Consider the following 12,328-nt stretch of genomic DNA (forward strand, 5'->3'; position numbering starts at 1 on the left):
TATTTACATCTTCCAGGCTTTATGTTCAGAATGGTCAGAGGTTGATAAATTTTGGTACTATAATCCTGATTCGGTAATCTAAATAGGACAAAGGGGGAAGGTTTTGGAGGTGCATGGACGGAGGGTCTGATGTGTTGGCCACAGAAGCCATGGTTCGGGCTGCAATTCAGGCCGAAAAGGATTGGGGGGGTGCCACGCTGGCTAGTGGGTGGCAATCAACCTTGGATGACATGATTGTTAAGCCTGTGACCAATAGGAAAGGTGCTTCCAAGCCGAAAGACAAGCTTCTGCAAGAACATGCAAACCGCTATAATGAGGCCCAGAACCCTGTCAAAACCACCCCCCCACCTGCTGCATTAAAATTGGACAGCCCTCACTTGACGGAAAGAATCGAAAGTCTTCAGGACCTCGCCTTGGTGGGCAGATGGCATTTTCCAGAAATGGATGATGCGGCGATGAGGAAATGGCTCGACGCTCAGTGGAAGCCACTAATCGGATATACCCCCATTATCTCAAATCTCATGAAAGAGTGGTACTACTTTCACTTCTTAAAATCCAGCGATGTAGAAACCGTTCTGAAGAATCCATGGGTTTTTAGAAGGAGTTTCCTTGCGCTCTACAGGTGGTATATTGGGTATGACCCCTTGAAAAACACTCCTTCGAATAACCTGATCTGGGTAAAACTCCCAAACCTTCCCCTGGAGATGTGGTCAAAGGAAACATTAGCAGAGATTGGAAATTCAATTGGAAGATTCGTCTACGTTGACCCATGGTGTCTCGGGGAAAAAGATAAAAGAATAGCATGGATTCTCATTGAAAAGGCTTATAGAGGGGGGTTCCCTGACCATATTGAGATTGTATGGAGAGACCTGAAAATAAAACAAAGATTTGATTTTTGGGGCATCCCCTTCAGATTTTCAGCATGTCACAGGACAGGTCACCTTATAAAAAACTGCTCTCGGCATCAGTTTCAGAAAAATAGATTGCCTCATCGAAAGATCCGAACCGAATCCCCTGTGATCACTGAAAAGGAGAGCCCATCCCATTCTGTTAGCGCATCTCCGACGGAACTTTTGGATGGGCATGTTTTCAGAATTTCAGAAAATAATGTTCCCCAATCTCCACAGCTATTTTCACAGGATTCCACTCAGGGCCTTGAACCTAGATCTGATAGCTTGGCTAAGGCGTGCTTTATTGCTGATACCCCTCCGTGTGCGCCCATCCCGGAACCAATCGACGACAAAGCAGTGCCTCCACTGTCACCTATCCACTTTACGGTGGGATCCCATCCCATTCTTATCTCTTCATTCTCGCCGACGCCAGAAAAGAACTCCTTATCTCATTCGAAAGGCAAAGAGCCACTGGTAACTGCTACCCCATTAAACTCCCTTGTCTCGTTTCCCCCAAATTTGTATGACAACGACATAGACTTTCTCCTGATAAGAAAATCTATTGAGATGGAGCCACTGACCATCCATAAACCAAGAAGCCCTGTTGTCCCCTTCATAAGCCTGAATTCTGCAAGGAACATAATAGTGAGAAAGAAGCACAATGGTGGTAGTAAGCATTTTAGGGGGAGGACAATTTTTGTAGATGGTGGTGTGAGGAACCTGTCCCTAGTTGATGTTCCCATTTCTGATATGCCAGAAATACAACCTCTTATAGCAAGCGTGGCTGGTGAAATGTCAAAATGACCTTTATAATGTCTATGAATATCAGAGGTCTGGGTGCAAACCAAAAATTTTTGGCGTTAAAGGAACTTTTCTACTCAGCCCAGCCAAAAATAATTTTAATTCAAGAAACGATGCACAGCAAACAAGTGTCTATATCTTATTTCAGGAAAATGTTTCCCTCTTGGTACCTTGTTGCTTCAGAGGCAAAGGGCTTGTCGGGGGGTTTGGCGGTCTTGTGGGATCATGAATGGATCAGTGCCAAAGCATTCAAGTGCTTCGCAGGCATACTGATCTCAGCAACTATCAGCGGAAAAGAGAGTCCCATTAATATTTTAACATCTATGCTCCATACAGGAACAAGATTCCTTTCTGGGATAAATTTTTTGACTCAAAAGTTTTTGATATTAAAACATTGATGATTATAGGTGATCTAAACATAACACTAAGCCCAGAAGAATGATGGGGAAATTGCAGGAAGAGAGATCCACTTGCAGACTCCATAAAGCATGAACTACTGCTCAGGAATCTGGTAGACATAGCTCCATCAAAGATGATGCCCACATGGGGAAATGGGAGAGTGGAGAAGGCATATATAGCAAAAAGAATTGACCGTTTCATACTACATGTCAGCATTATTGATAAGATGGGCATGCCATACTCGACAATTGTGAATGTATTTATCTCAGACCATACACCGTTTTATCTCCGTTGGAGGGAAAAAGGGTTCAAAAAGGGGTACCCTTTCAAATTCAACAGAAGTTGGTTGGAAGACCCAGACTTTAATGAAGTCATAACTAAGACATGGAAAGACCTCGATGCTAAAAACACATCTCCCCAGTTTATAACTTTTCAAGATAAGCTGGATGCTACGAAGAAGGTTGCAAAAGACTGGCAGATAAAAAAGAGACAGAGGGACAAAAAAGATTTTCAAGAAACTCAGAGAGAAATGGACAGCATTTCCAAGGCTATGGATGCAAATTCTCTCTCTTTCAGCATGAGATGTCGTTTAATGGAGCTCGAAAGGAAAAAACAAAATTTTCTGAAGCAGGAAGAAGTCTTTTGGAGACTCAAAAGTAGGGCCTTATGGCTCAAAGAAGGTGACAGAAATACTAAGTTTTTTCATAAGTATGCAAACTCAAGGTGCGAGAGAAATACCATATGGAAAATAAAGGATGAATAGGGTGGCTATCTATTCTCTCAACAAGATATCTCAATGGAAGCAGTTAGACACTTCAAAAGCCAATATAGAAGAAGCGATGGATGCGGGTTCCAGGACATTCTATGGGGTATAGATTTAGTTCCACAAATGTTTGATGATGAAAAAAATGAGAGTCTGTTTCAACCCATAACAGAGGAAGAACTGCTAGGAGTGATGAAGTCCTTTAAAAAGGATAAATGTCCCGGCCCGGATGGCTGGACAATAGAATTCTTTATTCACTTCTTTGATATCATCAAACAAGATCTGTTGAGGATGGTCGAAGCTTCAAGGATCTCGGGTAGCATTCATCAGATCACATCCTCAACTCAAATTGCTCTTATCCCTAAAAAAGTGGAAGCAGACTCATTTCATGATTACAGGCCAATATCCTTGTGCAATATATCCTTCAAAATCATAACAAAAATTATCGCAGAAAGGATAAAAGCGACTTTAGCAAGTTTTATTACAAAGGATCATCATGCCTTTTTAAAGGGGAGGAATATCTTCGATGCAGTTGCAAATACTCAAGAAAGCCTGTTTACTATGCTCTCAAAGAAGTCAGATGCTGCCATTCTAAAAATTGATTTACAAAAATCTTATGACTGCTTAGATTGGGGGTTCATAAGATGTATATTAGCTAAGATTGGCCTGAAACCAAATGCCATCAAATGGATCATGGCATGTGTAGAAAATTTGAATTATGCTGTTATCATTAATGGGATGCCATCTCCTTTCTTTTCAGCAGAAAGAGGGCTCCGCCAAGGATGCGCCCTTGCTCCTATGTTATTCATATTGGCTATGAATTCTCTAAGCCTCCACATAAACAAAGTGGTATTTGAAAATAAATGCAGGCCCGTAAAAATCTGTAGGAACAATTTTATATCCCACAATTTATTTGTGGATGATGTGCTCATCTTTGCAATGGTCTGCAGGGCTTCATGGATGTGCCTAAACGACATTCTGAACAGGTTCCAAAATGCTTCAGGGTTACAAATAAATCGGGAAAAATCTATCCTTTTCCACAATGACACCAACATGGATATGGTGCAATGGATCTCAGTGCTGCTCGGGATAGAGACGAGATCGATCAAAGATGGATTAAAATACTTGGGCTTTCAGCTGAAAGCCAAGGGTTATTCTAAAACAAACTGGCAGTGGCTTATAGATAGGTACTACAAAAAAAATCAGCTTGGGAATACAGGAGTCTATCTCTAGCAGGGAGAATAGTTCTTACACAAGCTATATTATTGCAACTGGTTGTATATTGGGTGCACATTTTCTTCCTCCCTGCTAGCATCATTCAGAAAATGAACAAAATTATTGCAAACTTTATTTGGGGCGGTAAATCAAATCAGAGCAAATATCATCTGTCAAAAATGGAAAAGATATCCATGCCAAACTACTCAGGAGGTTGGGGTTTACTGGATCTAAGGACCTTTGGAAAAGCACTCCTGTGCAAATCTCTATGGAGAGGGATTTACGGGGAGGGGCCGTGGAGCATTACCATCAAAAAGAAATATATGAAAGGAAAAGCCCTAGAATTTTGGTTCAGAACAAGCAGGATTGGAATCAGATACGGCTCTGCCATATGGCTCAGCTTTTGCAAAGTTGAACAATACTTTTTAAATAATTTAAAATGGAATTTACAGTTTGGCAACAAGATTTTAATTAGCTTAGATCCCATCTGGAGCGGCCGAGAAAGTATCTTCATCCTCGAAAGTCTACTTTTCTTTCTCCACAGGGTTGGCATTTTCACATGGGACAAGCTCATTGCTACTTGGCGTGGCCCTCTCCCCCTTTGGAAAGAGGCAAATGATCTTGGTTTGCCTGAGCCTCTGGCTCTTCTCTAGAATTTTGTCAAGGTAGTGCTGAGTGGCTATGCCTTTCACCGCTCTATGCCAATTGACTATCTTTCATGGCTGGTGCCAAAAGCTTGTATGTCAATTTGAGTTAAAAACATTTATACTGATTTGATAGGACTAAAGAACATACAATCTAACACAAAGTTCCCTCTGCTCTTCTGGAAGACAGGTTGTTCTCCAAAATCATTATATTTTTCATGGATGGTATTCAACAATAGAAATTTGACGTGGGAAAACCCGAGGAAAAGGAATTGGCATGGTCTGAGCAGATGTTCAATGTGCGAAGCAGATGAGGAATCCAATTATCACAGTTTTTTTCAATGCAAATCTTCCTTGCAAATCTGGCAGGACCTGGCAATGCTATATGGTTTCCCTCATGTTGTTTGTTATGAAACCAGCTCAAGAAAAGATAGAAAAGATAGATCAACGCCTTACAATTCAGCCTCTTCGAGGGGGCAACCTCCTTTACATTACATAAATGAACAATTCTTTGATGATTCAAATGGCAAAACCTCCTTTCTATATATAGGAGTCTAAGGAGTCACAATATAATCCAGTCGACCTAACAATAATAATATAAAGCCACGAAAATAACAATAGAGGGATTCTATGGGGCACAATAATAACAATATGGGGGCAATAGGGGCACAACAATATTAATAAGGGGTATAACTACAATAGTAATGGGGTAATCACTAGTATTATAGGGACCCAACATGCCCCTCTCCTTCAAAAAAGTGTTGTCCTCAACGCTTGAGTAGTTCTGGATACTTCTGTATAAAATTCTCATCCTCCCATGTGGAATCTTCAGCGGATAAGTTCTTCCACTTGATAAGATACTCTGAAATTGATCGATTTCGTAGCTGTCGAGTTCTTGTTTCTGTGACTGCTTCCAGTTCCAATATAATTTTTCCTTCCTCGTCAAGTTCTGGCAATATTGTTTGAACTGGGAGCTTTTCGCCTATAACCTTGTTTAAACATGAAACATGGAAAACTAGGTGCAATCGAGAAGCTGCAGGAAGCTCCAATTTGTATGCCATAGTACCAATCTTTTGCAACACCTTGTACGGACCATAATACTTTGGTGATAATTTATTATCCTTCTTAGCTTTCTTGAGGGACATTTGCTTATATTGTTGTAGCCGTAGGAATACCCAATCACCTACATCAAAACTTCTTTCACTACGATGTTGATCTGCCTGTTGTTTCATTCTATTCTGTGCCAACACGAGGTTATCCTTTAAGAGTTGGAGGACTTGTTGTTGATGTTCGATGTGATGTTCCACTACCTGAACCTTAGAATTTTCTCTTAAATACGATGTGATGGATGGTGGTTGATACCCATAAAGTGCCATAAATGGGGTCATTTTTGTTGTTGTATGGAAGGAAGTGTTATACCACCATTCAGCCAGAGGCAACCATTTGACCCATTGTGTCTGTTTATCAGATACAAAGCAACGAAGATATCCTTCCAAACATTTGTTTACTATCTCAGTTTGCCCATTAGATTGAGGATGATAAGATGAGCTATGAGCTAACTGAGTACCAAGACAAGAAAATAATTCTGTCCAAAAATTTCCAGTGAAAATGGGATCTCTGTCACTTACAATAATCTTTGGGTTTCCATGTAGCTTTTGAATTGTTTCCATAAATGCAGTAGAAACTGTATTGGCTTTAAATGGATGTGATAATGCACAAAAGTGTGCATACTTGGTAAGTCTGTCAACTACCACCATGATGACACTCTTTCCCTCAAACTTGGGTAAACCTGTGATAAAATCCATTGAAACCTCCTCCCAACGTTGGCTTCGAATGGATAAAGGTTGTAATAGGCCTGGTGTCTTAATTGTTTCAACTTTATTTTGTTGGAAAATCAAACATTCCGCCACAAACTTTTGAATATCTGATTTAAGGCCATCCCAGAAAAATTCCTTCTTAACCCTGTGGTAAGTTTTTAAAAATCCTGAGTGCCCTCCTAAGGGAGAAGTGTGCAATTCCATAAGAATCTTTTGTTTTAGCTGGGAATTCTTACAGAGGTATAAGCGATCTTTGTACCATAACGAATCATTTTGCCAGCTAAATGTATCAGACGTATTGGAATCTTGTTGTAACTTTTGAATAAGTGCCCACACTTCTTCGTCATTCTTCCATTCCTCCCTTGCTTCGTTTATCCAATCTGGTTGGATAATAGAAATTGCGCACAACAATGCTTCCACATCCTCATCCTTTCTTGAGAGTGCATCTGCCACCACATTTTGCTTCCCTTTTTTGTAGATGATTTCAAAGTCATAACCCAACATCTTTGTGACCCACTTTTGTTGCTCTTCAGAGGATAATCTTTGTTCTAAAAAGTATTTAAGGCTATCATGATCCGTTTTTACCTTGAAGTGTCTTCCCATTAGGTAGGGTCGTCATTTCTTAAGTGCATGGAGTATTGCCAACATTTCCTTCTCATAAATAGCTTTGCTTAAAAACTTTCCCTTGATTGGACGACTTTCAAAAGCAATGGGTCTTTCATCTTGCATTAGAACAACACCAATTCCATTTCCCGAAGCATCACATTCCACAATAAAGGTTTTTGTGAAGTCCGGTGTAGCTAAGACCGGTGTTTGGCACATTGCCTCTTTAAGGTGTTCAAAGGCCTTTGTTGCTTCCGGAGTCCATGGAAATGCATCTTTCTTCAATAATGTTGTTAGAGGTGCTGCTATTCTCCCATAATTCTTAAAAAAATTGTGATAATACCCTGTCAACCCGAGAAATCCTCGCAGATGCTTTATGGATGTGGGGATTTTCCATTCCTTAATGGCTTTAATTTTGCTAGGGTCTACCTTAACTCCTTCATGAGATACAATATGACCCAGATATTCCACTTCCTAGACTCCAAAGAAACATTTGGATCTTTTTGCATATAATTGATTCTCCTCCAATAGTTTTAGCACCCTGTCAACATGTTCAACATGATCCTTCCAAGACTTGCTGTAGATTAGTATATCATCAAAAAATACTAACACAAATTTTCTAAGGAATGGCTTGAAAATTGAATTCATCAAACCTTGAAATGTTGAAGGTGCATTGGTAAGGCCAAAAGGCATGACCAAAAATTCACAATGACCCTCATGAGTTCTAAATGTTGTTTTCAGAATGTCTTTAGTCTTCATTTTGATTTGATGATATCCTGAACGAAGATCCAACTTGGTGAAGTAAATTGATCCATGCAATTCATCCAGTAATTCATCAATGACAGGAATGGGGAACTTATCTTTAATATTGAGCTTGTTGAGCTCCCTATAATCCGGACACATGCGCCATGATCCATCCTTCTTCTGCACCAATACTACTGGACCAGAGAAAGAACTTTGACTCGGTTGAATTATACCAGCCTCTAGCATTTCTGCAACCATATGTTCAATTTCACTCTTTTGGACATAAGGATATCTGTACGGCCTGATGTTTGGAGGAACACTTCCTGGAATCAGATGAATAGCATGATCATGATCACGCCTAGGTGGGAGACCTTTGGGAGTCTCAAATACCTTGGAATGACTATCCAGTACTTTTTGGAGATCTGGAGAAATAGATGATTCCGATGTGGAAGCATCTAGTGAACATAATTGTGCAATTACACCTCTTTGCTCCTTTTTTAGAAGCTTTGTCATACCATTAGAGCTGATTATCTTTCCTGGTTTCCCTGCAATACCCCTTAATTCAACTTCCTTTCCTTCCGTAGAAAATTTGATGAAAAGTTCTTGAAAATTAAAAGCTATTGTACCCAAAGATTGTAGCCATTGGACTCCTAGTACAACATCAGCACCTCCCATTGGAATGGAAAGCATTGGGCTAGTCAATACATATTCTCCCATGGATAGCTTGATATTATGGCACTTTCCAGAGCAATTTATTGTTCCTCCATTTGCAATCATCACTTGACACTCTGGTGCTGGATATAGGAAGCAATTCAATTCTTTTGCTACCTTACAATGAATAAAATTGTGGGTGCTTCCTGAATCAATCAACACTATTACCTTCTTCTTCTTGATTTGTCCTTGTATCTTGATGGTTTGAGGAGTGGTAATTCCTGCCAATGCATTACAAGATATGGTCGGATTTATTTGTTTTTCATCTAGTCTTTGTTCCTGGAGTATATCCTCTTATTTTGACATTTCTTGCTCTTTTTCTTCTTCCTCTTCACAATCTATGTAGAATAATTTCTTTTCAGCACACTTATGACCTTTAGTGTACTTGCTATCACAACTGTAACAAAGCCCTTTTGCTCTTTTTTCTTCCAATTTTTGTGGTGTCAACCTTATAGGTTGTGGAAGACTAGGGGCAACAACACTTCCGTCTTTATAGTTGTGAGTGGTATGCTTTCTGGTTGCCTTAATTTTGCTTTCTATTTTTCTTGCTAACCTGAATGCCTTCTCTAATGAATTAGGTTCGCAAAGGCGAACATCATGTTGGATATTATCCTTTAAAGAACCTATGAACACATCAATCCCATGCTCCTCTGGAATATCTTTTACCCTTATGTTCAATTTTTGGAACTCCTCAATGTGCTCCATTATTGAACCCTTTTGTTTGAGATTTATCAGTGGGCTAAAAAAAGTGTTGTTTTTTGTATCCTCATAATGTGCTATCAATTCTTCCATAAAAATTGCCCAAGTGATAAATTGTTTACGAGAGGAAAGCCATTGGTACCATACAAACTGATTTGGTTCCAAATATAAAGTTGCCATACGTACCTTTTGTGTGTTTTGCACATTATTCAGATCGAAAAATTGCTCCATCTGTAATATCCATGTGGCGGGATCCTTGCTATCAAACTTCCTAATATAGATTTTTGGAACATGGTGAGTCTTCGATCCAACATTAGAGTCTATGGAATCATGATTAACATTTCTTTTGTTCTCATCATGAGTTTCCTTTAGTACCCTTTCACCCTTAGTGACCATTTCTTGTAGCAACTTATTCATATTTATCTTCAATTCTTCCATCTTATCATCCATGCCATCAATTTTATCATCCATGCCATTCACCTTAGCTTCCATGACATCCATCTTAGCTTCTATGCCTTTCTTTAAACCATCCATCTTAGCTTCTACATCTTTCCTTAAACCATCCATCTTAGATTCTGTTGCTTTTTGTGCAAGTGACACTCGTTGCACTTGTTCTTGTAGTTTTGATATATCATATAGCATTTCTTCTTCTTCTTCATGAGTCATGCTAGAGCTTTCAGGTTCCTTACCAGGTGTTTGCATTTTCTTTCCTCGAGGCATCAGTTACCGATAATAATTCTCTATTATGCCCTTTGAATTCCTTCAAAATAAATTTTCAAACCAAGCTTAAGCAAAAATTTAAGAAAATCTACACACTTTTTTTCACATTGTAGGAGCTCGATATTGCCTCTGATGTATCTCTGTATTTTTCGATCATCTAATTCTGAATTTTTGCCCTGCAATAGCCCTCTGTGTCCTCTTTCCAATGCCACAAGTCTGACCCAAATTGGATTCTCCAAGGAAGAGTTATGTGAAATCTCCCACAGTGACTTGATTATAGACTAGTTCAGTACAACGAACTTGTATGACGTGCCAGGAGTCACTGTTTCGACCTTTGGATCTGAAAATTGCATACAAGAAACTACAGTCCGTCCTCTTTCTGTACCTTTTTATGAAATTTCAATCCGATCCCCAGAGAGAAAGTTATGACGATTTTCCCTAGGTCACCTATTTTGAATGTAATTCAGGAGTCTGCAAAGAGACCAACTTCCTCAGATCATATCTCCGCAAGTATCGCGCGAAAAGCTCTGAAATTTGGACCCAAGGTTCAGCGTGATTTCTTCTCAAATGTGTTTTTTTTGCGGATTCTGAAACGTCATAGAAAAGAAGTTATAGCGAAAATGCCACGATGACTTGTTTGGAGCAGCGAAACCCTAGAATCCAAAGCTCTGATACCAAATGTTATGAAACCAGCTCAAGAAAAGATAGAAAACATAGATCAACGCCTTAGAATTCAGCCTCTTCGAGGGGGCAACCTCCTTTACATTACATAAATGAACAATTCTTTGATGATTCAAATGACAAAACCTCCTTTCTATATATAGGAGTTTAAGGAGTCACAATATAATCCAGCCGACCTAACAATAATAATATAAAGCCACAAAAATAACAATAGAGGGATTCTATGAGGCACAGTAATAACAATATGGGGGCAATAGAGGCACAACAATATTAATAAGGGTTATAACTACAATAGTAATGGGGTAATCACTAGTATTATAGGGACCCAACATTGTTTCTTATTGAACCTTTGTAGCCTTTGAATGGTGGAGTGGACAAAGAGATTCTTGGAGGCCGATCATTATCATTGTGTTGTGGTGCGCATGGAGGTGGAGAAATAAAAAAAATTTCAATGAATAAAAAATCCCCCTTAAATCTATCTTGCAACTTGTCATTTCCATTTATGACTCTGTGCCAAAAAAGGAGCCCAAAATGAAAAGAGGAAACAGAGATGAGAAAGAGGTTAACTTCACAGGTTTTCCGAGAGCATTTTTTGATGGTGCTGAGCAGCAAAACACTTGTGGATGCGGGGTTCACATTTTAATGGACGAGGAGCTTCAATATTTTATATCATGGAATGGCGGAAAGGGCACAAATAGTTCGGCTGAAGCAAGGGCTCTAGCGGGCCTCCTTGCTTTCTGCATCTACTTTGATATACAGGCTATTTCTATCTTTGGTGATTCCAAAACAGTGATTGACCATGTTAATGGAACCTGTCACATAAAGAACCCACACCTCGCAGGGTGGATGGACAGGATTATGTTCTTTTGGGGACTATTGAGAGGTAGCACCATTCAACACATTTTCCAGGCTCAGAATCAACAAGCGGACAACCTGTCTAAGGAGGGCCTGCTCCTGGATCCTGGTGCCTGGTCTATGAAGGTTACACATGGAGAATGTTTGTGCTTCATTCAGGATTTCTTTATCCCTGGTTCTTGATTTCCCTTCGCTTCTTCTCTTTCTCATCTTTTTGTCTTAATACATGTATATGACAGATTTTGTGGATGTCCAGCTTTCCTGATTTTCCTTCGCTTTTTCTCTTTTTCATCTTTTGTCTTAATACATGTATATGACAGGTTTTGTGGAGGTCATGCTTTCCAGAATTTAGATCTTTTTCTTTCAATTGCCATGCATGAGATGCATGTATTTTGATGCACATATGTTGGGTATTTGTTGGGTATATGCCTCTCATATAATGTTTTTCTGGAACAGCTCAGGTGTTTTTTCTTATTCACAAGGGAACTCTACCTACAGTTTATGCTTTCATGATCAAGATACTTAAGCTTCTAAGAGCGGATTTCTGTAACTATCTGGATCTATTATATATTCTCAATATAATACAATGCTGCTTTTTCTCTCTGAAAAAAATATAAATGTAAATGTAAAGAGATCATCCCTCCCTTCCCAAATTAATTTCAGTGGTCTAATTTCAAATCTTTTCAAAAATTTCCATTAATATATTATGTTTTATAACGGATTTTTTTATTGCAAGAGTGCCAGCTGCCTTGTGATGGTGAAGAATTCCCAGTCAGGTTTCATGGG

At 39.3% G+C, this 12,328-nt stretch overlaps 1 protein-coding gene across 1 annotated transcript; it reads left to right on the plus strand.

Annotated features, from left to right (window-relative positions):
* Nucleotides 1-11,218: 11,218 nt before the first annotated feature.
* On the plus strand, nucleotides 11,219-11,725 carry LOC149237475 (uncharacterized). Its single transcript, XM_089369288.1, has one exon. The coding sequence runs from the start codon at nucleotides 11,219-11,221 to the stop codon at nucleotides 11,723-11,725; it is 507 nt and encodes a 168-aa protein (XP_089225414.1).
* The last annotated feature ends 603 nt before the right edge of the window (nucleotides 11,726-12,328 follow it).

The sequence above is a fragment of the Pinus tabuliformis genome, chromosome 8 (assembly GCF_031772625.1).
Source record: "Pinus tabuliformis cultivar Carrire ecotype Pingquan chromosome 8, CPIR1, whole genome shotgun sequence".
Lineage (NCBI taxonomy): Eukaryota > Viridiplantae > Streptophyta > Pinopsida > Pinales > Pinaceae > Pinus > Pinus tabuliformis.

What these genes read in the sequence shown, in the direction of transcription:
- LOC149237475 (XM_089369288.1), top strand. Translation starts at nt 11,219, where the DNA reads ATGAAAAGAGGAAACAGAGATGAGAAAGAGGTTAACTTCACAGGTTTT.